Genomic DNA, 26,484 nt, shown 5'->3' with positions numbered 1-26,484 from the left:
CACAGCTCTGCTGGCAGTGGGCCAGCTAGCACTCCAGATGGCTGGCACTTGCTGCTTCTGCCACAGGCTGGGGTAACGAGCTAGCTATTTCAGTAACAAATCCAATGCAATTTGCTTCAGGGAATAGCTATACCAGAATGAGTTATTGCCTGCTTCATTTCTGAAGGATGTGTTTTCTGCTAGCAAAGACCTCTTTCATTAAGGTTCCTCTGAATCCACTCCAGAACTCCCTGGCTGAGGTGTGGAGCAGCTCGGTTTCTCATGAAGGTATAATAGCACCTCTCCTCCACTCTGGGACTGCTCACCCTTAGCATCATACCACCCCATGGCTGTTTTTTTTTTTTTTTTTTTTTTTTTTTTTTTTTTTTTTCCAGCTGGTATGTAGAACAGAAAGGAATCAAAAGCTCTTTTGCCAGCCTGTGCCATGATGCAGCCTATTCCGACTTGTGAATTCGTGCAGCATGCTAGGTTTCAGTGCTCTAGAGATCTTTTATTTTCTTAGAACCCGGGCATTAGGTCTCGTATATGACTGGCTCTCCTCACGGATCCCATTCTGTAGCTTCTGAACATTTTGCAAACAGCAGAGACTTTGCAGTAGTTGAGCCAAACCAATGAATATTCTGGCTGAAACTGGGTTGGGCACGCACAGGGTAAAATTTTACCTTGAAACCAGTTCTGATCCCTGGGAAAGTGTGTGGCAGTGTGTGGAATGAGCAGTGCATGGTGATGGGGCTGTGTGTGGTGGGGAAAAGGCGTGTCTATAACATCGTGCCTCTTCTTGGGCGTCTGTACTCTGATGGGCTCTTGATGAACTGGAGAGGAGAGTTTTGGTGGGGAGCAGCAAAGCTTAAACTGATGGTCAATTGCTTTCTAACAAATGCAGTCTGGTTTAGAGCTATCTACCTCCTTTTGCAGCAAAGGTGTACAAATGTAGTTACTAAACATGTGTGAGAAGCAAAGGAGAGGCTCTGAAACAGTTTCTCTGTGAGGGATGCGAGAGGCCATGAAGAAACATAAGGAAAAAACTGGGAGCTGCCTGCTCTGCTAGGAACAGTAACTTGAAGTTGGTAAGGAAAGCCCAGGAGGTGAAGACTGTACTTGCAGCAGCTGCTTGAGACATCATGTGTGCTTGTCCTGGGGCCTGCCAAGTAACTTATCACTCTAGCACAAACACAAATATACCGCCTTCCACAACACAGCTAGTGAGTTATCATCCATCCCTGTCACAGCGTGGGCTCGCTCCTCTCTTAGAGACCCACATGACCCAACACAACCCCCTGCTCTGTAACAAATCGAATGTGCACAATGACACATCCACAGCCCACTAAATCCTGCAGTGGATTAGGAATGTATTTATAGAAGCCGAAATGAATATTAACAAGCTGTCCTCTGAAATCTAATTGTGTCTCCTAAAATTGCTAGGTTTTTGGCCAACATAAATTAACATAAAACCACTGCTAACATCTCCCCTGGATGAGGGGGTGGAAAGCAGCCCTCCAACACAGTGACTCCAGATCCTAATTAAAAGCAGTAGTTCAATGAATGGGACCTCCTGTCTCCTCCCCTACTAATTAGCAGGATGTTGCTGTAATCTCCTCCCTTGCTAGACAGCTTACTCATCTCCCCCTTAATGACTCCAAAATGGTTGCTTTTTCAGTAGTACTTCCCTGCTGAGTTCTGCTTGGGAGTTACCAGTCTATATGGGAAAAAATCATGTTTTTCAGTTCTTCAAACCTTCTCCAAACCAAAATAAAAACCTCAAGTTCCTGAAGCGCTGTCAGGGTTTAATTGCTGGGAAGACTGATCAGTTTTTGCAGTTGCAGATCTAAACTCACCCTTTGTAAATGCAGAAGCACAGGCTCTACAAAAGGCTGGGCTCCTGTATGAGGGGAGAAACATTCTGCATGTGCTCTGTTTGTGGGGGCCAGGCTGGCAAGGTGTAGCCGGCAGGCAGCATCTTTCTCCTGGCTCTCAGCATACAGCTCAGCTGCTGCCAGCTACATGGATGCAGAGCGGGTTGTGGCTTGTCTGAATTTGTGTGCTGGCTCTGGTCCTGGAGGTTCTGATGTACACCTGGACACCCTGGTCCTGTGTCTATGGGCTGGAATAAAGCATTGCTCCTACTAAAGAAGCTTTCATTTTACCTTCGCAAGGACCATCAGACCCATTGACCCCTAGCCTTTAAACATCTAGGAAGAATGTGAACACTTAAAGCGCTATTCAAAATGTTTTCTGCACATAAACCCTAAAACACCTCATGTCATGAATTGTCGGAGGTAAGGAAATGTCTGAACAGTAATTTACAGCGTAAAGTAGAGGTTCTCCTAGAGCTGGATAAAAGGAAACCTCGGGCATGGGGATATGTAGAAAATGGTCTGTGTGTGGCTGTATACTCTGCCTGAAATGCCAGTGGGTGTCAATATAAACGTGCACTTCAGAAGGTGCTGCTCAAAGGAAACTGCTCTTCTGCAAGGGTTTGGGGAGTAAAAAGGGAGACCAACACTGAGCCATGACGATCAGCAGCCACCTCAGGGTGAGGGAATGAATTAGACCATCAGAGTGGGTTGTTAGTAATACTGCAGAGTGGCTGAAGTAGAGTCCAAACCAGCTGGATATCCTCCAGAGCCTCTAATCTCCTCCCAGGATTCAATTGCAGTGACAAAACTGCTCAGGTCCTCTCTCTGCCTTGCCAAGGCAGGGAGGCAGCTGCCCTGGGCTGCCCTCGCTGCTGGGCAGCAGGGCTCCAGCAGGCACTGCAAACCTCTGAGTGGGTTGCCATCTGCTGGCTCTGCCTCTCACTGCTTCCTACCGGGGGGAGCAAAGAGAAGGGCATCTGCAAAGGGGGTGTGGGGCAAGCAAGACTGAACTGGAATTGCCTGAGAACTTATTTTCTTGAAGTGTGAGCCCCTCAACCAATTGCCTGCTGGTTTAGCAGGCCTCGCACTAAGGAAAAGAAAGCTTTGTTGTCCTGTTGGGAGCCTGTTCCTAGGCTCTGTTCCTATTTGAAATGATTTCTTACCATCACCACCCAACAGGCCACGTGAAACAAAACAATAATTTAGCTTCTGCAAAGCCTTCATTTTGTCTGACATGAATCAAATAAGTCCCATCACAATTAATGTTTTAATGTAATACTAAGCTAGAACACTGCCTCTGGAGCTTGTTTCCTCACTGAGTAGCTCAAAGCATAAACTGGTACAGTTTGAGCAAAGGGCATTCTGATTTTGAAGATCCTATAATGGGGAAAAAAAAAAGTTCCTTTTCCAGTTTAGGCATAAATCACTTAATCCTGCTGTGCAAACTGGAAAAGGTATGTGTAAATCTGGCTGTATCACTGCCAAGAAGCAGCGGCCTGGGCCTGACTAAGCACTGAGGATGATTTGAGAACTCAAACTCCCAGGCCCAGGTGGGCTTCCTGAGGCTGAGTTTGCCGTTGATGTTGTCAGGTTCTTGCAGATGTGTAGTCTGTGCTGAAACTTGGACGAAGAATAGCCAGCTTATAGGAACTGGATTGCTATGAGGAAGTCAAAACAAATCTATCAGATTAGTTCCCTGAATTAAATCATTGTAGTTAAGTACTAAGAGTGTTGTTCAGGTTTTCCTGAATTTCTGGTCACAGGTGATCACTTCTAGCAGGAAGTAACGTGGTGCTGTACAGACACTGCATGTTATGGTGATGAATACTCATCATATGGCCATCAGTTCTGTATCTGGGTAAGGAACAGCCCTCTGTGGACGCTACCGCTCGCTGAGTTGAGGGGAAGTGACCGTATTGTAGAGCTTGCAGTGTCCTTGCATAATTCCAAGGCAGAAAGCCAAGGTCTTTCCTGTTCTAGCATCTTGTTTCTCCGCAAAGCAGGTAGGAGGGTGTGAAATGCAAAGTGTGTAAGGAGAGGTCATTCATTTCTTTTTGGCCACAGCAATTCATCTAAACAGCCAGACCAGCCGCTGTGCCTGCAAGTCCCTCCCGGCATTTCACGGCCCACAGCTACTGCACTGCTGCTGGAGCATGGTGCCTGCTGATCAGCACCCGTGTCCTTCCCTTCCCTTCCCTTCTAGGGACCAAACAGCACGTTTGGGAGCAGCAGTCACTCCTAAGCGATTAAGGCTTGAGCAGGGATCACTTTTTTCACTCCTGATGCTCAGAATCGCCACAGGGTGGCATCATTGTTGTCTTACAGACACCTATGGCCTAAGGAAGTGGCCCAAAGCAAGAACGGTTTGCAGTGAGGTCCTGATGATGACTGCTGCCAGCAGATGAGCTCTCATGGGTCTCTGCAGGTCTCTGCTGCTTTGCGAGGCACAGTGGAGGCACCTTTTGTGCACTGAACTTATGCAGTCACTCTCATCTGTGGCGCACAAATATTTCCTGCCACATCTGCCAACCTCCCGGGGAGCCAAAGTGCACTGGTGCTACTGGCACTGTGAGAGTGATGTGTGTGTGATGTGGGTAATGCGCTCTGTTGTGATTAGCACTGCCCACGGTAAAAGGAGACCTCTCGCAAGGTTCTTCTTTCACACCTGTATGGAAGAAGCAAGGAAGGAGGCCTAAAATAGCTATCCCAAAGTGGAATGTGGGAAGTACATAAAGTAGAGAATAAGAAATTTTCTCTAGTGTGACCAGCCCAGAGGTGAGTGGGTTTGTATAGGCTTAAAAGTAAGGCAAGCCCTACTTTAATGACCGGCTGTCAGGGTTATGTCTGCAAGAAGTGGCCCACAACCTAGAGATTTGGGCCAGTGACATGTAATAATTTTATCTTAAACTGGGGGGGAGGGAGGGGGGGGGGAGTTCCTACTGAACAGAACATGCATAATCTGAAGATGAAATGCCAGCAGAATCAACAGTGGAGTTTCTGGTGTCAGCTTCGGGAGAACTTCTGCCTGACGCCATCTCTCACTTGTCAGCACAACTCAGGCATGCATGCAGGGAGCAGATGAGCCGCTGAAGTTCAGATCAGAGTTTCAATGCTTTTAAGTGCAGCTATTTGGAAGGCGGTGTCTTAAAGTGTTTCCATACCTTAACCTTTGTTTCAGAGATAAAACCTACGTTTAGCTCTTAGTCGGTTCTCAGGAGGTATCTAAAATCACTGGATAGCTGCGAGAGGCAGGACTTTGCCTATCACATTTTTCTGAAACCTGCTTCCTTCATGTGCTTAGAGTACTCAAGGATGCCTTGTACCACAAACAGACAGGGTGCTGCTGGCTCCTGCTTGCAACACCCAGCTTTCCAAAGTCTTGTCGTAATTTAGGAGATCTGGTTCAGTTTAGCATGGTGTCTGCAGAGCTGGATCTGGTTGTTGGAGAAAGGTGACTAAAAATGTCAGCTATAGCATATTTTTTCAACTATAGTGTATTTTTTTTTTTCATTCTGGCTGACTGTAATGAGTTTGTGTCCTCCTAGAGTGAGGGACTACATCTATGCAAACAAGAATGTGTTCATTGGTATTTTAACAACAATCTTTGTGTGCTCATGTATTCTAATTTGTATGGGGTTTTGAGCAGATAACATCTCAGATTAAAATAAATTTGTTCATTTCTGTATCTATCTTTAAATTTCAGTGTAGAATCAAAGCAATGATTATCAGTTTCTTAGATAAATGTGTTTCTGAAGAACAATAGCTGTATATGCAGCCATAAAAATATCATTTGCTACTGTTCTCTGTGATTTGTTTAGGATAAAACAGGTTGGAACCATCCCCTGGAAGCAATAAGACACCAGCACAAAAGCACTTTCCCACTCTGCTCTCTTCGTTCTTGGAGAGTGTAAAAATCTTTGAGCTGCCTCTATCTCAGCTGTTACACTGGTAGAGGTGAGCAAGCTGAATGACAATTATTTCTACTATGTAGCTGACAGCTCAGCACCTCTGCACAGCAGCTGAGCTCAGCCAGAATCCGCACTCTAAATACTGATTGCTCATCTGCTAGCAGGCAGGTTTCCTCAGAGCCTTTTACCTTGCCTGGGAGTTTGTCTCCCATGTGCTGCTGCTGGAGGTTGGGTGTGTTGGCACAAACATGGGCTGAAGGTGAGCCCTCTACTAGGAAGGGCTGTGTGCTCCGAAGACAGTGTGGGCATCAACAGAGAGTACTTACGGGTGATGTGTTGGGGTACACGGACGTGAGAAATGCTTAGGACTATGGAAAAGGAGGATCTGTATAGGATGGGGACTTCTTCACACACTGGAATGAGTTGTGATTCAAAACCAAGAGCATTGAGCTCGCCTTCCTACTCCTCTTTGTAAACTTTGTAAAGTCTGCCAGTCATACAGGATGATCACGATTTTCTTGCAACTCCAAAGTTCAAAATGAGCCTCAGAGGTTGAGAACTCCAGGTTGGTGTAATTTACCCTCTTATTACTTATAGTCTCTGTCTGTGCTGTGCTGAATATCTTCTCATATCATCCAGGAGTTTAAAAGTTCCTAATGTCTACTGAGGCCACAGAAGGCATTTTTCATCTGTTTAAAATTTTAGTCTTGTAGGTCAATTATCAAGAAACTTCTAGTCTTGGTCATGAGTCTACTGTTATGATGCAGGCCATGGACAACCTCTGTGAAAGGAGACATCTGGATTTCTTGTGGTTCTATTTGTCTTGACCTTAGCTAGAACTTGCAAGCCATATATCATACTTAGTTTGGTCAGCAAAAACGTACTGTCAACCTCTGGGAGGCTCTGCTTGTCCCCCAGGGTAGAGGCCATGCACGTGGCAGATGTTTCCAGGGCTTTCTGCAAGCTTTGCAAATTGCTGTTAAGGAAAACCAGTGCCACTGCACTGCCACCAACACTTGGCTTGTGGAACCCACTGGATGTGGCAGGATTTGTGTGGGATAATACGGGGTATTGTGTGTAATGTGTTGCATTTTCTGCTATCAGGAAATTTGTTTTCAGCTGCAGAAAAAAAGCATTGATTTAGGTGGTTTGCTTGTAAGAGGGAGGGGATGAGCCAGAGCCAGATGAAACCCGGTGCAAAAGGTTTTCTTTGGATGACGGTCGTGTGTTTGAGTGCTTTTTCATATCTGGATGTGTAGGGAATGTCTTCAGTGAGTCATTGAATTACTCATTACGAGCTGCATTGTTTCCAGATCCTTACGAAGGGTTTATGAGCCCAGGGAATGGCCTTTTCCCTTGCAGCATGCTTCCTGTTGATCCCACAGAGCATGCATGGCCAGTTTCTCCCAGATTTCAGCAGAAGTTTATCTGAAGCCAAAGTAATCTGCTGAAGTTGAGGGGGGTTTGCCAAGGGTACAGGGCTGCAGCATGGAAACTCAGCACAGCTGGTGGGATCTGGAGGCTGGCTCCAGAGCAGTGACAAGTCCCATCCAAGGGGCGCTGGTGCTGGGAGGTGCAGGTGAGGAGCCCCACACGGTCAGGCTGCTGGAGGTGGCCGTAGAGCTCAGCCAAACAGTTGGAAGCTTCAGTTTGCACCCTCGCCTCCTTCCCCAGGCAGAAAGCTTTGTCCCTGCTGCTCCCTGGGATTTTTAAAGATTCAGGCCATCTGTGACTTGAGTCTGAACCGCCTCTGCAGAGGTTACAAGGCTCGGAGTGGTGAAGCCATGCTGCGGAGGTATTCCTCCACCCTTCTCTCCCCAGCAGCAAGCTGACTTTGTCTCACTAACATTGGTATTTAAAAGACTTTCAGATATGTGTGTGGTCCCTGTAAAAAAAAATCTCCAAAGGAAACAAATGTTATGTGGTGAAAGTCTGCCAAGTCCCCCTTGCTTATTAGCTCACAGTATCATGTAGGAGGGACTTAACTCTATAGGTTAGTACAGGATAGCTCTTCAACGAACTGTCAGTTCCTCTGAAAATTCAGGCTTAAAGCCTGTTGCTCTATAGGGTCGAGAGTGAGCCACTGGCCTTACAGGCCTTAGTCTTTGACTGCTCTGAGACATTTAGCAGAGCCCTGAAATGGTCACGTGTGATTTCAGGGGTCTTTGGCATATAAGAGCTCATCAAACAAGGCTTTGAAAGGAGTGATCAAGGATGACATTTTGAAAGCAGTCCAAAAGCACAGAGGTTAAAATAAGAAAAGTAATTAAACATGTGCATCTAAATAGACTGACTGGAGTACGATGATCCAAGACTTCCTTCAAAAGCAATGATTGTTTGATTTAATTTTTTCCAGAATTCTCATCTGTGGTGCAGCCAGACTTCAGCTGCTTATCACCCGAACTTACGTCCTGATGGGTAAAACGTGCTGTGCAACAGGGGGGTGGTGTTGACATAGAAAGCACTTAAGACTGACTTGTGATGATAGAAACTGGATTTTCTACTTATATGTAGAGAAGTTAGCAGAGAAATAGTCACAAAATCCCTTTTACCTGCAGTCTGCTCCTCTCCAAAGTACCGCAGTTGCCCAGCAATGTCAACAAACATGTCTTCTTCCAGATTTAGTTACACAGGCAGAAGTTTAAATGTTAGCTTCCTGGAGGAAAGATGATTCACCTGATTTAAAGCAGATATTTTAATCTGAAAAGCTAAATTTATCTTTTCCTTTTATCCAGATGAAGTTATTGATGGGAAGATACTTTCCAATTCTCAGTATCTCATGCTGCCTAATATGGTTCAGATTAGTGTCTCAGAGGATACTCTTTTCTGAAGTAAGTTTTGACCAGCATTAACTCCTTGGGGGTCTCTGAAGAATCTCATCTGCCTGACCAATAAAACCAGTCAAAGTAGGCCCTTATACTCACCAAGAAAGGGTTATTTCTATGCCATGTTGTGTAGCCCAGGAGCAAATGCCAGGTTTCTTGCCAGAGTAGTTCTGCTTAAATCTGAATGCTTTTAAAAACAAGTGCCCACGCTCCAAAAAGTTTCTGGCAGTGTCCTAAGCAAGCATGTCCATATACACACACTTCATCTTCTTACCAGTGGGCATGGGCTCAGATGTGGAAAGAAGTCAAAAGCCACCTGTTAGGGCTGTTTGAGACCACGTGCTGTCCTCAGCATGCCCCAAACAAGTCAAACCTGGGAGAAAAGTTGTACAATTCCACTGACTTCATGAATTTTTGTCATCCTGCCACATTGCCCCTGACTAGTATCCAGATGCCTCATCCCGATCCCAAAGTTTACCTCTTCTGTATCAAAGTTATGTGCACCTCTGAAGACTAAGTTTGTTTTTCTCCGTTCTTGCTCTTACTGCACTCAGCACATGCATAATAATTTGTACCTTTGCATTTACAAAATATGAATACATGTATGGTTACAACAGTACTATAGGGAAGAATTGATAATCCTGGACAGATTAAGCACATGGTGATGCATGTCCAGATATTTTCTAATTTGGGAATGGGAAGGAGAATCCTTGAACTCTTGCATCTGCATGTAGAGACCTACTGACGTGCCCTGGGAAGCACAGTTCCTGCTCTCTCCTGTGGTCCCCTCAAGTGTGAATTGCTGAGGAAGGAGAGCAGATCTGTGGCTTCCTCGTTAGTGATCCCACCAAGCACAAAGGGCAGCAGCTGACAGCTTTTGCAGAGGGTGCAGGGAACCTTTTATGAATAAAAGGATGGTATCAGGGAGTAAGGAAACTTTACAAATGTCACGTGTGAAAGTTGCTGGGGAAACAAAGAGGAGCTTTTAGTGGATTTGTCAGCATTCCTGGACTGTCATATACAGGGCAGACAAAGCTGGAATAAATACTAAATTTTTCTGTATAAATGAGTAATGCGCCAGAATGACAAAATCTGATGTTTTCACTCAAAACAGACACAGCATTGTTAGGAAAGATTTCCTTCTACAGATGGGTAGACCCTCCCATTTCCAAGGCTTATTCTTTTCTAACATAAAGAGGAGACCAGCACCAACAGGGTCAGGAGAGGGGCTCACAGTGTTGCTCTTCCCCTGGCAGAATGGAAATCTTTGTCCAGAAAGCAGGTGAAAGATTTTGCTGTCTCAGGGAAGGAGCCTCTTGCGATTTTGCGACAGCTGAATCCTTCTGCAGTGGAATCCGAACTTCTCTTCGTTTGGGATTTGAGCCAGGTTGAATCCGTTGGGTTAAGCTTGTGGTGATTGACTCCATCCCCAACCCCTTGGGTACTTGAATGAATTCAGAGCTCTGGCTTTGGCTTATGTCCAATGTTAACGGAGAAAAATTATTCAGGGCCACTGCATGCAGAACCAGCAAGTGAATTGTCCCTTCCTCCTTGCCAGTGTAAACCATGAAAGCTGTGTAAAACCCATACAGCAGCAAGACTGGGCCCAGTGCCACTGGTCAACTGTTTTCTTAGTTGCTTTCCTAACACACTGGAGTCCTGTGCCAGCATCGTAACACATCGTAGGCTTGTAGCCATGACCTCCCTGTACTGGTAATCCTATAAAATTGGTGCATCAGTCTAATTAAGCTCTTTTTTCAGTGGGGCCAGATGCTTTCTTGGTGAAGCTGGAGCTAAGAATTTATTTCCCTTCAGAACACAAGCTCCAAATTTGCCCCCTTAAACTCTTTGTTTACCTGGCTATAAACATATCCAGAGCTGGAAAGAACACACCCGTTTTGTTTTTTTTTTTTTTTCCCCCTCAGATACAGAGAAGACTGCAAGCAGCTGAATGATGAGAGAGTAAAACCCACCGAGGCAAAGTTAGCATGAAGGGATCGAACAAGGCACTAGGACCTAGGAGGCGTCTCATCCACCCTGGCAGGAATTTCTTGCTTGGAGCTCAGACAACAAAGGCAGAGTGAGCCTGGTTTTCTTTCTCTCAGCATCTCCACCCTGTGCGCTGAAAACCGGTGAGTAGAGCTCTTTCGAGTGACTTGCATGCAGAAAAGTAACAGATGTCAGATGGAAGGGGGAATCTTTCTCTTAGTATCTTGCAGCATCTGCAGAGCATTTTTAAAACAAAACCCCTGCATCCTCTGATTCATTCCCAAAGTTGCTTGGATGTTTCATTGTTCAGCACATGACACAAGCCTGAATCTACCCCAGCTAGCATCGTGGGGAAAACGTTCCGAATTTGGGGTTTCTGTATGGATTGCCTGCATTGTCATCTGCTTTACCGCGGGCTGGGGACAATGATTTTTTACGTACAGGTCACGGTGACATTGTAAAATGCGGGCAAGCAGCTCAGTTCTGGCAAATGTGAGGGGCGGGGAAGAGATAGCAACAGCTTTTCCTACATTTATACCTGGCTGCCGAGTGTGGGCTGTGAATGCAATTTCTGCCCTGCGTTAACATGCAAGTGACATACATGAGTTGCATGTTCCTGGCTGCGCCGAGGGAGTGGAAATCTTTCTGTTGCAGGGCTGGGGGATTCCTCCTCCTTTTGTGTTGGGGTTTGGTGCGGGAGGAAGGTTGTTCTTGGGCATAAACTAAGGGCTATGCGGAAATTCCTGATTAGTGGCTGTCAGCACAAGTCCCCGCTTTTCTCTGCTCTTCCCCTGCGCTAGGAGCCCCCTGTGCTCAGAACAATGAAAGGTGAGCTGGCAGGGGCGGCGTGTCCCTTGGGCAGGGGCACTTCCAGCAATTAAATCACTTACGGCTGGAAGGGGGTTGGAAATAGCCCCTTTATTTTCTCCTCCTCATTAAACGGGAGCAGAAATGCAATTCAGAACCAGCTCAGGCTGCTGAAAAGGGCTCATAGAAGCCTCGTTTCAATGACAGATTTTTTTCTTTCCAGTCATTTCTTCTTAGAGATGTAGGCTGGTCCTGGGAATTGATTGATGGGCTAGGAGGGGGCTGCGGATAGGGGGAAGGGTGGGCTGGATCTCATTGCTAACCCTTATTGAACAGGCTGTCACAAAGAAACTGCTTATTCCCCTGTGACCATTCTTTCATAAATGCCAGTTTATTCTAATGTTAAATATTCAGATGCTCTGGTTCCTTCCGTGATTCGACAGATTGAAGGGCTGACTCACTGGGATCTCCTTGTTTTCTGTTGCCAAAGGAAACCTCACAGGGCTCAGAGGTTTAATTCATTGCCAACTGGTGTTTGGATGAGTTTTTTGGGGCCAAGCTGCAACTGTCATGTGTCCCTTTTGGCCCCGAGTCCCCTTTTACTGCACTTTGAAAACTCCCAGGTGCAGGAGCAGACTGCTCTCTAGAAATGTGTTCCCTGCCCCCAGTAGTTGGATCCCTTTCAAAAGGCGAGGACCACTCCTACCCTCAGCCCCCAGAATCGATACAAATCTGGGTCAGGGGAGGGGACACATCCCAAATACATCTGTCCTGCTCCAGTCACAGCGCTTGCATTAGTGTCGTTTTTCTCTGGCTCGTGGCTCTGCTTGGCTCTAACCTGTCCCCTTCACACTCCTTCTCTCCCCATCTTCCCGCTCAGCTTCAGATCTTTAGGGTTCACCAAACTATGGAACTTGATTTTGGACACTTTGACGAAAGAGACAAGGCGTCCAGAAACATGCGAGGCTCACGGATGAACGGGTTGCCCAGCCCCACTCACAGCGCTCACTGTAGCTTCTACAGAACCAGGACCTTACAGGCGCTGAGCAACGAGAAGAAAGCCAAGAAGGTGCGTTTCTATCGCAACGGGGACCGCTACTTCAAGGGGATTGTATACGCCGTGTCCTCCGACCGCTTCCGAAGTTTTGATGCTCTCCTGGCTGACCTGACCCGCTCCCTGTCTGACAACATCAACCTGCCCCAGGGAGTCCGCTACATTTACACCATCGATGGGGCGCGGAAGATCGGGAGCATGGATGAGCTGGAGGAAGGTAATTAGCATTGCCGCCTGGTGCAGTGAGGAGGCGGGGTGAGGAGGGGGCTGCACCACTCGGTCTGCTGCGAAGGTCACGTTTCCCAGGGGCTCGGGGATGCTTCTGCCCCTCTGGGCTGAACCTGCCCAAGCTCCTTTTACCCCTGGAGAGGTGGCAGCCCCCGGGGAGCACCCAGCATGCTGGCTCTGGTGCAGATGTGGAGCTGGAGGGGTGTGTCTGCCTCTTGGCGAGACGTGGCGGTATCCAGTGCTCAGGGGGCTGTCTGAGGGTGTCCCTGTGTCTGTCCAGGCTGTCAGGGGGGGTCCCACTGGGGTGGATAGGTGTGAATGGAGAAAGGGGAGGTGCTGGGGGTGTCATGCAGCGTGTGTGTAATGCTGGGTGGGCTCCTGCAGTGTGTGTGATGGGGGTGGCAGGGATTTATGCAGTCTGGGGGGTGCAGCGGGGGGTTTGTGCACAAGGTGTGTGTTTGGGGGGTGTGGGCTGGGCTGTGCAGGGGTGTTGGGAGTGGAGTCGGGTATTGGGGTTCCTGCAGGGTGCCCGTGGTGGGGGCGTGGAAGGGGTGTGCGAGCGGTTCACGCCGCATTTGGGAGCGTGGAGGGGTGTGTCAGGCGCTCGCGCAGTGTGTTGGGGTTAATGAACAAAGCGCGTGCACGGAGAGGGATTTTAGGGGGTGGCACTCGGCAAAATTTGGGGATTTATAGATTTGTGTGGAAGAATGTGCAAGGATGGTTAACTGCAGAGGAGGTGCTGGGATTCCTTGGGGGGGGTCATACTCGGGGTGCGCCGCAGTGGTGGTGTGTGAAGGGGAGAGAGCCGGGGGCTCCTGCGTGGGGCTGTGCACGGGGGGAGGTTGGGTGGGGGGGTGTAGGCGGGGGGATCTGGGGAGTGCTCCTGCAGGGGCTGCTGTGGGGTGGGCTGCTGTGGTAGGTTTGTGGGGAAGTGTGGAAAGGCATCTAATGGTGGAAGGTGTGAGCGTGCAGGGGATGCTCGGGGCAGGTTTGCGCGTTCCCTGCTTCCAGAGGGGCTGGCAGTGTTGCCTGTTCCTCTGGGCATCGCTTAGGCTGTGGGATGAAGGATGAGCCAAAAATCCGTCCTGTCTGGGATGGGTTTGCTCCCATGGAGCTCAGTGCCAGCTGTGCCCGTGTGCGGGGAGCTCCCTCTGCAGCGGGTGGGTGCTGCCAGGAGGATGCCCAGGATGAAATTGCTGCGTGGCCGTGCCCTGCCGGGGGCACAGCCTGAGCAGGGTGCATGGAGAACACCCACAGCGACTGCTTTTCTCTGCCTGGAACGGTTCAAATACTCCACCCTTTGTCTGGATGTACCCTGTTGCAAGACAAGAGGTGCTTTTCCCTGTTCTGTTTCCTCCCAAGCAGATCACCCGCTGATTCGGCTACCTCAGAAAAAGCACAGGGCTTTTGCTGTCAGTAAGACAATGGCTGTGAGCCTGTGTGAGCCACCGAGCTGCAGGGGCAGCCTCACAGCGAGTCATTGTGCGACCTTGACTTGAGCCCCTTTCCCTAGCTGTCTCTATCTGCAAGTGGGATACTTGTTTCCCCAAGATACTTGGTGGGGAAAGGCACACCATGGAGTGATACCAGTCTGCATAGACGATTTTTACTGGGAACAAGTTGGTGCCTTTCAGAGAGATGACGCAGTCCTAGTGGAGTTATTCTCAGCTGAGTTACCATACAGCTGTCAAACGGAGGAGTGGCCTCCCTTAATTCTAGAGATTCTGCTCTTTGTTTCTGTGCTCTCTGTAATATGGCTACAGCCTTTCTCTAATGACAGCTCTCAGTCCTGCTTGTCCTAGCTTTTGTGTATGTCTTCAGGAGTAACTCTATAGGGGAAAATTCAGTTCTCTTACGCTCTTCCTGCTTTTTGTCAGAAGTTATCAGGCCTTTCATTATTATGCCTGGTTTTCACTTTTTTTCTTTCTGCAGATAAGTACTTGATTCCTGAAAAATAAATAAATAAATAAATAAATAAATAAATAAATATATTTCCTGGTTGGGGTACAGGCAGGATGTGCTGACATCTGGGTTCTGGCTTTGTTCTGCCAAAACAGTAGCTGGAAGCAGCACTGAAGACGTGTCACTGCAACCAGGATGGGATTGTGTTGCGGTATCCCCAGCAGAGCATCAGCAAGGAAAATACAATGAGCAGCATGAAAACAAAAGGATCCAGTGTCTCAAAATGCAAAGGCAGACCTGTACGCTGTTACTGAGTGTTTAATGATAACATTCCCGTCCTGCTGGAATGCTCCACGTGTCTATTGTAGAAAAGCAATCTTGAAGAGACGTTGCTTTTGGTTATTAATACTGTGGTTGCAGCCAGCCTTGTGGTGAGCTATGCTGTTAGCTTGGGTGTTCACATAACTGTGTGCTAGGTGCACATGGGAACAGAACTTCAGAGCATTTACACTGTGGCATGCAAGCACAGGGTGGGTACTAACAGTACATTTCCCATATAAATGAGCTTTCTGGTTGGGGACTGAGAGCGTCTAAAGCAGTTTAAGTTGTTGTAATGTGAAAACACTCGGTGTGCTGCTAATTAAATGGTCCTTGGAAGTAACCCTTCTGGTCTCCAGAGCCAGGCTTTGTAGGCTTTCCTCACCTGGCATTAGGGGCCTTTCTCCTGAAGTTCTGGATAAACGTTTTACTTCCTAATCCGTCCGAAATGGAATGAGTGAAGTCTCTTCTGTTCTTCTGATCACATCTCTCCTGCCCATCAGTTGGGATGTGCCTCCTGCTCCTTTCCAGTACAGTCCCCTAAAGCCTTTCACATTTTGGAGGCCCACCAGGAGTCTGCCAACTACGGAGTGCTTTCTGCTGCCTGCTGAGCTCTCACCTGTCACTGCTGCTTGTTCCATGCTGCCTCCTGTGCCAGAGTTGTCTATGTCTATGTCCATGTCTCCCAGTGACCTTCTCTCAAAATCCACCATTGTTTTTTCCCCCCCTTTCACTTATAATGGCAGCCTCCCATCACTGCAGTCATTACCTCTTGACCCCCCAGTTTTCATCATCAGTTTTAACGTATCTGTAAATAGTGCCCAAGTACGTGCTGCCATTTTCCAGGACTGCATTCCTCCTTAATCTACATGTTGCTTTAATGCAATACAGCATCCTCTTACTTCCCTCTTACAGCTGATCCTGACTTGTCGGTCAATTGCTGACAGCATCCTCTCCTTGCATGCTCTCTTTGCTAAGTCAGGAGTGAGTGCTTGGCCCAAGTGCTGCTGCCTAGCATGGTCGTTCTGGTCAATGAGTGAATCTTGGAAAAGAGCACCAGGTGAACTTCATATTATAAGGGGTTCTAGTGACTGAGGCTTTAGGAAAAACACGCAGTTGCCTTTATAGATTACTGCTGAGCCACCGTTGTAACAGTTAATTCTGCACCTGGCGCTGTGACAACTTGAATAGGAAAGATGCTAAAAAGGAAAGCAGCCACCTTTTCCAGCCTTGTTCACATTGATATTAGGGCAGCTTACATTGTCACTCAAGTTTCTACGAAAATCCTCGTGCCTTTGACAGGGTGACTTGTTCCTTGTGCTTATAGACCCATTGCAATGAGATGGAAAATCCTCCCTGCCTCAGCTCCAGCTGCTCTTTTTCTTTGAAAGGAGGGCTGGGTAAAGGTGCAAGCAGATGCTACACACTGACTTCAGCAGCAAGATGTCTTCAGAAACTCCATGCTTGGCCATGTGTTCCGAACTCGGGTTGCAACTTCTTGTCTCTGTTGTCCCACAGATGAGCTCTCTATGGGATGAAAGATTATTTTTAGCCCACTCCATAATTCTGCTGCTTTCTCATGTGGCCCCACTAGCTTTTTCTTGACATAACGCAAAGGACAGTGAGCTGTGACTCGAGACAAAGCCCAAGCCCAGGGCAGACACCTTGCTGTTGAAGGCAGCACAGCCCTGAGTTAACTTCACCCCTGGTGGAGGCCGTGATATGTCAGTGAAGCGGGGAACTGACGCTTCCCCCAGAAGCTGGATTCCCCACCTTGCCCAGGTTAGATCTTTGTCCCTGCTTAGAGGCACTGACCAAACCGGGCATCCTACTGTGCAAGGCACCATACAGATGTGTACAAAGAGAGCTTCCAGCCCAGGGAAGTTACAGTCTGAACATGTCAAGGTGGAAGAAGTTGTCATTACTGCTGAGGAACTGAGATGCAGAAGGGCAGCCTGACTTGTTTGTCCCAGTTCTGTAAGATGGAAGTCAGAGCTCTGAGCTTTCTTGTTCAAGTGCTTTCATTTGTTTCCTGAGTCTTTCAGGGTCTGGTGAGAGGTCTGGAGGTACTTGCATGGTTCAGATATTCTATTAAAAGTGGACTTTGGACCTATTTCCAGAGGGTGATTTCATGTGAAGAAAAGGTCCTTTGCTGCATGTGAGCAGGGTCAGAAATAAGTGTGAAGTACGCATTTACTGAATCCAAATATCGTGTAGGCATGGTGAGTAAAGGCAAAAATGCAGACTGTAGATGAAAATTAATACTTGAGAGACAACAAGCAGTTGAAGCTGTAGAGATTTTCCTGTCTGAGCTCCTGATGTGCCCAGGCCATTAGGCAGGGCAGAGCCCCCCTTGCGTTGTGGTTGGAGTGCCCACAGAGTGGATTCCTGCCCTTGTTCTGTGCTGGGCTGCTCTAGTCTGAGCCTCAGTTTAAACATTACAAAAAGCTGAATGGATTTTTTGTTTTGCTCCGTAGGGTTTAATTGCAAACGTTCTTGGGTTGTGTGAGATATTCCAGGAAGTGCTTCCAAGCTTTTGTATCCTGTCGTGCCCTGGGGAGTCTTTTCCAAAATCTTCTCCAGGAGTGTTTAAAGTAATCACAGGAGAGGCTCCACCCTGGAGCTGTACAGTGCCTGGTGTGCGCTGGGAGTGCGGGGTTTGTAGGAAGCATGATGAAGTCCCCACCCAACGTGTGTGTGCTGCAGTTTGCATGGAACGCTGAAGCTCGTGTAATCCAACATTGAAGCCTTGGTAACTTGTGGGATTGTTTTCTATGGCTCTTTTCCTAAGAGCTTGGCTAATTACATCCCATATAACAAAACACCTTCTTGTGGTTCTATTTCCTTGCTCATCCTGGCCACCACGCCAGAACTGGTATGGTCCCTGCAGATAATCTGGCACGACAAATTCTCTATGAGCATCACATGGCTGTGACGGCAATTTGGTAATCACACATTTCTTTATTTTTATTTTTTTCAAGAGAACAAGAGGAGCTTCTCTCATGGGAGAGCTCCTCGTGGAACAGCCAGGGGGGAAGGAAACTCTTCCACGGTTCATTTTGCCATGGTGGAGTAGGTCTTGAAGCAGAGGAAGATCATTTGTAATGCATAAAGTAGCAAGAAGTTCATGCATTTGATTTTAAAGCCCTGCTTTAACACAATATATAGTGAACTCTGCAAGGCATGCAGCCCATTAAATTCCTACTGGAGTAATGGTAAATCCCACAAAACACGAAAGCTGGGCACAGTAGCAAAGCCTAAACTTCGAGACAGTCGAGCTAACGACCAGAATAATTGACTGCAGCCTACAGAGACAGTTTTTGGAATACCTGTTAGCACTTACACTTTCAAAATGGCCTCAGTCCAGCTTTTGCAATTTTTCTCCAGTACTGCACGTAGTTCATTACACTTGAAAACTTGCTGGTGCATGCAAAACTTGCTGGTGCATGCTGCGAGAGGATAACTTTTTTGAAAGCGCAGCCTGTCGTATTTAGTATTGTCAAAAAGAGCTGCTGTAAGAGGGTTGAAGGCTTAGCACTCATCTTGAGCTTAGAGTCTCGCTAAGAAACCTTCTCTAAGGCAAACCTTATCTTTGCTGAGATCATCCCTTCTGTAGGAGCTGAATAATCGCCTTGTGCTTCTATCAAATTGGCCGCACAGTACCGGGTAACGCACTTGGAGCCAGAACAGTTGTGTGATACGAGCCATGGCTTCAAATGGCAAATGTGCTGCTGATGACCTAAGGGCAAAGCTCCGCTTGCAGTCCATCTATTGCTTAGGGCAGGACAGAAGGCACAAGTAAATGCCTTGGCTGCTTTGGTGGCACAACACAAACAGTGACACCTCCAGAGCACGCTGCATGATGCCAAGTGCACGTCATCCTGCAGGGCTTTGGCTTCGCGATGCAGAAAGGGCATCTTGCACTGACCCAGCACTGCACGAGAAAGCTGCTGCCCATCTCACCACTGGTGTCACGCCTGCAGTCACTGCCAGCAGCAGGTTGGGTGTTGTCAGGGATGTTTCTTGCTTTTACTGAAGCCTCCTAGCTCTCATACGAGGCTCTCTTTGGGGCTGCTGCTCAGGGCTCTGTTGGAAGCAGTGACATGGCCGTTCATCATACCTCCTCAGGGCTTCTGGCTGTGCTTCTGCACGTGCACACAGCTGCTTGCTGTCTAACGACGTGCTCCTGAAAATATTTGTGCACAGATTTTTATATTCAGGGCTGGCGATCAATGTACTTCTTGGAGCCATTTCTTTTGCTCTTGTGTGAATCTCATATCTGCTTCTTCGCCTTCCTTTGTTAACCTGTGCACTTCTACAGCCATGCTGTGCTGATCAGGCACATTTCTGATGGAGCTGCACACCTTCAGTTCTCAACATAGGCTTAGCACAGATGAATGTAGCAAAGAAAACGCTCCTCTCTGATCGAAATATCCTCCATGAGATTTCTCTCCTTAGAGATCCTCTGGGCACAACACACATGTTCAAAGCCGGAAAGTTCTTGTGACTTCAGACCATTTTTGCTTGGTCCTGCTACTACCTTCTGGTAAAATTTGTGTAAAGCTCAGCTGTAGGAAGTAAAAGAGGAAATGTTCCAGGCTGGCCATTGGTAAAAGGGATATGTCTTACTGAGGAACTTCAGTTATGTGGTTATTATTCGAGAGCCATAAACTGGATTTGGAAAGACGTAAATTGTTATCTTTAAATGAAATTAACATTTCAGGTTACATCTGTAGGTCAGGGGAAGAAGGAAATGCCTCTTCCCTGGAGCTATCCTGCTCTAACTGGAAATGCTGCTGAGAAGAGCTGCTATGCTGAAGGGCAGAGCCACGTCACTCCAAGCAAATTTTGGGCCAGTTTTAGAATTCTGTAAAATATCCGCTAGGGGTTGGTTACATGAAACAAAGTGAAAAAGCTGATTAGATTTTCCACTTGTGACTGTGATGTAATCTCAAAGTGTGTATACAGTGACCTAATACTGCATTTGTGGAAACAAAGCCTAGCAGAAGAGTATTGCCTTATGCCATTGCTGCCTTCAGTGTATGCTGTTCTAGATACGCTGGACAGCTAGCTCTACTAAACAGACCAATAATCTCTTTTGCTTAATATAAAATATGGAACTTATTAATAGAAAATATACCTTAAGACCTCATGGTTTGATAGGACACGGCACGAATACATACATTTTTCGTTGTTGCATCCCAAAGTATTATGTAAACAGCTTGTAGTCAAGCCTGGCAGCCCCTCAGCAGCAGGTATTGCTACTTCTACTTTTCAGGTAGGGAAGCAGAGGCACAGGTCAGGAGCTTCCACAAGGAGGCCTAGGGCAGAGGTAAGAGTAGAACTCAAGTCACTTATTCCTAGTAACGCATTTAAACACAGGAATCCCTTTTCTCAGAGCATCATGTTACTGTTCCAAGGAGCGTGCTTCCAAAAACGCCTCTGCCTGGGAGTTACTGGCTCAGGGAGGCTCAGGTTCTTGGAGTTAATTCCCCAATTTGAGCATCCCAAACTCTGCTGTGCTTCACGCTTGGTTATGAAACTTGAGAAGCACAGGCACCCTCCACACCAGATGTCGCTTGGCTGAAGCAGGTAGATAAACCACAGCTTATCACTTATTAATGAGAAAGATTCATCGAATTGAGTGCTTTTGAAAAACCATCTGTTTCCAGTGGGAATTCCTTACAATGTATGGAACACTTTGGGGTATCTGTGCTTCTATTGCATCCAATTTGAGCAATGTGAGACACTAAGGAGCTTCAGCTATGGGAACTTCATAGTCTGAGTTTTTTTTTCTGACAGCATGCATGCCCCAAATATAGATTGGTATTCTTTGGTCAGGCCACCAGAGCCTCCTGATGGGGTTATGTTAGTGTGGGGTACGCAAGTTGAAAAAATGCCCAACTAGTAGTGTTCATCACGAAGCCTGGCAGCTTTCTGCATTCTGTATTTCTGTTGTATTTCTGTTTTTCCTTCAAAAGGGAAAACAATACCTCCTTCTTGGTGATAAATGATCTCGGTCACTACATGGCTGCAGAGACAGAAGTGCTGCTGCTGGTGGTGTAATCACTCACCACTCACCACTTTCTGGCAAACAGGATACGAAATCAGGGAAAAACAAACAAACAAACAAACAAAAAAACCTAAAACCATTCTGCATTGTTTCCATGGCTGCTAGTGACATCAAACAGCACAGTAGGAAGGACATAAGTACTATGCATCCCTTTGTTTTAAGCCTATTAAAAGGCTTCTATGGCATTATATCTGGTAGTTGTCTTCCCATGTAGTCTTTGAACGGATCATAGGAGTATGTCCATCAAAAATGAGGTTTAGTCAGCTGGAGAATAACTACATGAACACTGTGGTACCAGGTATGAGTTACATGCCTGGACCATAACTTCTTCATGGAAATTGGTGGGCTCTTTGGAAATCCATATTTATACCCCAGCTGATTAGACGTCAGATCCTGTCCTATAAGATCCCCTGGTAGAAAGCAAGGTTCAGGTGCTGGGCAGACTTTTCAAAGTTATTCAGGCCATAGAGTTTTCAGTAGGTAACCGATAAGGAAATGCAGCTAGTCTGCATTTGAAGAAGGATTTTTTTCTTATTCAAAATAGTTAAATCTATATTTTGATTTAAAAGCTATCACATTGTTTAAAGAACTTCATTCTGTAAGATGAGTCCAATAAAGCACCAAAAGAAACTCCCTAAGATCCTACAGGTACCCATGTTATGCCTTCAGTTCCTATTAAAATTTTATCTAATGGTGAGACAAAGGACAAAAGCTTCTTCCTCTAGCAATGACTGCTGTTTTTATTTTTTTATTTTTTTTTAGTGCATTCTCAAATGCTCAGCAGCCTGAGTCATTTCAGACTAGACAGCTACATTCCCTTAGGGAGACTGTTTTTACAGTCTCATTCTAGTAATAAGTCCTCTAGGATCCATCAGATTTGCAGGCCCCAAAGAAGATCCTACAAATCCTTCTTTAAGGTGATCATAAAACCTTAGGTAGATAGGATCCTATAAATTACAGACAAAGCTTGAAACTAATTTTGGATGGGAGATATCTATATATATATACATATATATATATATATATATACATATATATATATATATATATATATATATAGTGAATTACTAATAAGACTGTGCAACATTTAACCCTTCTCTACTATGTCTAATTTTGGATTGAGTGTATTTTTGGTTGGTACCAGCCATTTTAAAGCAAGCAGTGGTATTTGGTGTAGTATTCTATCTCAGCTGCCAGTAGGTCTGACTTCTAATAGACCACTGACATTACAACGAAGCATATTTGCTCTGCCTGTTAGCTTTATCAAAGCTGCTTTTGGTAGAGATTACTCAGTACTGGATTTTCATCATTCTTCAGCCTTGACAAAAGAGGTACCTTGTGGACGGATGTTGATACCCTCTTAGTAAGGGCTGACAGACTGTAGTCGTAGCTAGGTCTGTAAAGATGGAGAGGGAGCTGGCAGATTTACAAAATAATTTAGGTGATTAAATGAATTAGGTGGTTAGGAGCTTTTAGACAGCTTAGTTGCATCTTCAGGTACCTAATATCTTTACGATTCTCAATCTTGTTTAACCCCTGGTTCACGTGACTGAGTGATGGTGTGTATTTGCTGATGCAAGTTGTGTGACTTGCTTACTTTCAGGAAATGCTAGATTATATTTCAAATAAGCATATACGTTATAAAATTGACTTTTAATAACAAGCTGACATGGAAGTTCTAATGAAAACAATGAGTAATGTTTTGCATAGTTAATGGGAGAAAGATGTGTAGTTTCTGTTTCTCGGGAGTTTAATGGAAAGAACTGTGTGTTTATTTCTTTCAAAAGGTGAAAGTTATGTCTGCTCATCTGACAACTTCTTCAAGAAGGTGGAATACACCAAGAATGTCAATCCGAACTGGTCTGTCAACGTGAAGACGTCTGCCAACCAGAAAGCACCTCAGTCTCTGGCCAGCAGCAACAGTGCCCAGGCAAAGGAGAACAAAGATTTTGTGCGGCCCAAGCTGGTAACCATCATCCGTAGCGGGGTGAAGCCCCGGAAAGCAGTCCGTGTGCTCTTGAACAAGAAGACTGCCCATTCGTTTGAGCAAGTTCTCACTGATATCACTGAAGCTATCAAGCTGGAGACAGGAGTGGTCAAAAAGCTGTATACTCTGGACGGGAAACAGGTAGGAGATTTTACAGATGTTGCCTTTTATTTTCCTCTTATCTTGACACTTTGCTGACTAAGAGCAATTTTTGAAGCCTAAAATTAACCTGAGATGATCACTGCCATCTGTTCTCTTAAAATTCAGACTTCCCATGCCAGTGGTTAAGTTGCTAAATTTTCACTGATATTAATATCAAGTAAAGAATGCAGCCAACCGTCTGAGTGAAACAGATGCTTCGTCCTGCACGCCAGTGTGCAGTGCGTGTCTTCCGGACTAGCTAAATAAATAACATGGGGAGCTCGGCTCACAGCCACCAGTTGATTTAGCTCTGAAGTAATTGCAAGAGCTCTCAAGCTCTGGATTCACTAAGTGAATGTGTTGCTTGATTTGCTCTGGCCTTGCTAAGATAAAGCAGTTGATCCATGCATTCTCTTTTGGCTAGCTCAGTAATTAGCAGGAAAAGTATGGAACTATGTTGCATTTTCTTGACTAAATGCATAAAGAGATAACATGCAGAAAGGGATTTGGGTCAAAAATATTTAGTGGGTTGTCATAATGTGCTTCATGTCTACATTTTCCTGGAACTGAATGACACATCTGTCTCTTATTAGCAGCTATACAGCAATAAGACATTTCATATTACTGTATCTATGAAAACACTTAAAGGAATGTGGAGGATAACTCAGAGGACTGGGAAGAGCTAGGTTCTTCTTCAAGGAAAATTCTGAGCTTAATTTAATAGTTCTGTGTCTTCTGGAACTGAGGGATAATCTTATTTTTGCATCTGTTTTTTCTGCTCCACCTCTTGTGTTGGGGTAGGACACTGGCCATTCTAAGGTTTGCTACTATTGCTTTAAATTAACTCTCGCTCCTATCTTTGGAGAAAATTATTCAAATACCTTGCCAACACTAGGCAGTGTGTGCAAACAACATGTAGCCTTTACAAATGAAAATGTTCGTCCTTCCAGCACCAAACGTTTGTTAATGAGGTGTCCCAGTCCAGGTGCAGTATTTGGGAGCTTGAATGGAGCATGTCACTCTAGCCTGTTGGATATTCAGCACTTTTTCTTCATAAGTTGCATAGCTTATAGAGGGGTGGGTGACTTTCCAGCTAAGCTGTCCAGAAGTATGGCCGTGTGTTGTAAGTAAGCAGGGATACAGGGAGCGATGTACTGGGAACCCTGAAAGTGGCTGGGGGAAGAGGGAGGGGAGGGACAAGTGATCCTTCCTCTTTGAGGAAAATGGTATGTGGGCACAAGACCATGCATCTTGAGTCACAGCAGCTTTAAAAAGAGCTTGATGGATGGATCTGACCCGAAAGCAGTTGCCTCCTCCTGCTGACAGAGTGCTGTTGCACTGACAGTTGTGGATCAAGATCTTAATCTGAACCACTAAATGGTTTCAGTTGTTTGAAATAGCCAACATGTTGGAGGTGAGGTGCTGCTTTGGGCAGAGCATGGAAATAGGAATACCTCATGAATTTGTCAGACCATTCTGTTCTCCTTCTCTAAGCTATTTGCAGGAGTAAGAATAGTTTTCCTCTCCAGCTCTATGAGCAAGACTGAATCAGATGATAAGTTGGACTGTACTTATGGCCTGTTGGCTGGACCAGCCTGTGAAATTGTGCTAATTCCTAAACAGAAATTTGGGAAATGCTGCTTGCTCTGAAGTTACAGACTGCCTAGAGAAATGCTGCTGCAGGGCAGAAAGCGATCCAGTGCTGGAGTTGCTGCCTTGCATGGGGACATGGCTGAGCATGGGGCTCAAAGATCTAGGGAATTTAGCAATTCCTACTGCAGACTGTTGTCCATAGCAGCCACAGATATACGATTCTCCTTGAATCCCAAAATAGAAGGCAACCTTGCTTTCCTCATAGCAAGCTCTCATACCCATATGGGGACTCGTGCCTTCGTACTTTGTTCACTGGGGTGGTGTGAGAACTTCACAATTGCTTCTTGTTGCAGGAATCTGATTTCAGTGAGTGAAGACACCCCATTCAGCTTGTTTTACTGGCTTTAAAATTCACCATTTTATGACGTGATATTTCATTGTGTTAGAGAGCTACCACCAGCAGTTTCACTGCATGCAAATGTGCGTTTAGTATTGTGGTTAATGAGAGGAATGAGATTTTGTGATTTGACAGCAATGGAATGTTTGATATTTGTGGCGTCAATTATTGTTGGAGATCCCTGAGGATCAAATCTATTTACCAGTGCTTTGTTCTTATTGGAAGGTTTCCTTCAATGTTTGTATTTTAATCTAAGTTCATTTGAAATCTCCCCCCCATGTGTGTTCTCAGGGTTGCAAGCTAAAGCCAGAAGCTTCTGCTGTGAGCGCAGTGTTTGCTGTTAAGGTTTCCATGACATACTGCTCCATAAAGTCTGACCTTCTGATGTGATACTAAAGGTTTTTGCATGTCTGAATCTGACATTAGAAAAACAGTCTTGAATGCCTAATTCTGACAAACGGTACTTTATTTTCAGGAGAAAATATTCATACAGAACTGCAAGCCGCTCGCAGCTGAAATGCTGACAAGAATCCTGACAGTCTGTCTCTTTGAGTGTCATCAGAGGCATGTTACTCCCTCTGTTGTGAAACGATAAAATTTACGAAAGGAACATACAAAGGAAAATCATCCTTCCCCACTCCATGAACTGTAACTTAATGAGGGGAGATGATTATTTATAGGCATTTCCATGGTGCTCATCAGTAGAGTAATCAAGATGCTTTAGAAGTACAGACAGTAGTGGCAATGATGGAGTGGTGTGTAAATAATTACACTTCTCTGCACTGCAGACCTGCATTTGGAAATGAGAAAGCAGTTAATTGAGAGCCGGATGGGGTACATTTGAATAAATATAGCACTCAAAACAGCAGTGGGATGAGGTCATTTTAGGAAGTTGTGCTTCTTGTATCTTGGATTGTTGCCTTTTTGAGTACTGTTGTCCTTTTGAAATTGCTAAATTCGCATTTTGTGTTTAAGTAGCTTATTTCACTTGGTCTCATGTGTATCTCTAATGCCTTGTGCCCAGTCTTGTCTGTACTCGAGCTCCTTCTCTTCTCAGAATATATTACCAGCTCTTGACAAAAGCCCCAGAATTCAAAAGGGGCTTCAAACTGTTGGCCAAAGAAGAGTCATGACAGAATCACAATAGACACTCAGCTTTTGAACTATTTTTATATGGCTGTATAGGATATGGTATATGCCAAAGAATTTGATGCTTTAAACAAAAACTTATACAGGGGATCACATTCAGTGTTTCATTTTATGTCTACAGGTTCTGTTGTGTTGAGATATGTATAGTATAATTTCTGTGTGTATGCAGGATTGAATTTGGTCTGATCTGTGGGCCATGTTGGAAAACAGTTGTATTGGCAGATTCCCTTTTTTAAACTGTTAGTTATATCAGTGTC

At 45.7% G+C, this 26,484-nt stretch overlaps 1 protein-coding gene across 11 annotated transcripts in view; it reads left to right on the top strand.

Moving 5' to 3' along the window:
• DCX (doublecortin) overlaps nucleotides 1-26,484 on the top strand; it is a 100,228-nt gene that overhangs the window by 5,704 nt on the left and 68,040 nt on the right. For 3 of the 11 annotated variants that reach the window (XM_021269313.4, XM_013095501.5, XM_021269316.4), the window contains exons 1-4: nucleotides 113-267; nucleotides 10,515-10,721; nucleotides 12,266-12,656; nucleotides 22,748-23,088. In XM_021269313.4, coding sequence (XP_021124988.2) covers nucleotides 12,293-12,656; nucleotides 22,748-23,088 — 705 coding nt within the window. In that variant the 5' untranslated portion in view covers nucleotides 113-267; nucleotides 10,515-10,721; nucleotides 12,266-12,292. Of the gene's footprint in view, nucleotides 1-112; nucleotides 268-9,957; nucleotides 9,977-10,156; nucleotides 10,303-10,514; nucleotides 10,722-11,158; nucleotides 11,407-12,265; nucleotides 12,657-22,747; nucleotides 23,089-26,484 lie in introns of those variants that run through there. The other 8 variants (XM_021269315.4, XM_021269314.4, XM_021269317.4 and 5 more) reach the window with 5 other exon arrangements.

The sequence above is a fragment of the Anas platyrhynchos genome, chromosome 10 (assembly GCF_047663525.1).
Source record: "Anas platyrhynchos isolate ZD024472 breed Pekin duck chromosome 10, IASCAAS_PekinDuck_T2T, whole genome shotgun sequence".
In the NCBI taxonomy this organism is placed as follows: Eukaryota; Metazoa; Chordata; class Aves; order Anseriformes; family Anatidae; genus Anas; species Anas platyrhynchos.
Note: the sequence above shows the minus strand (reverse complement) of the source record. Positions and strands in the feature narration are given on the sequence as shown.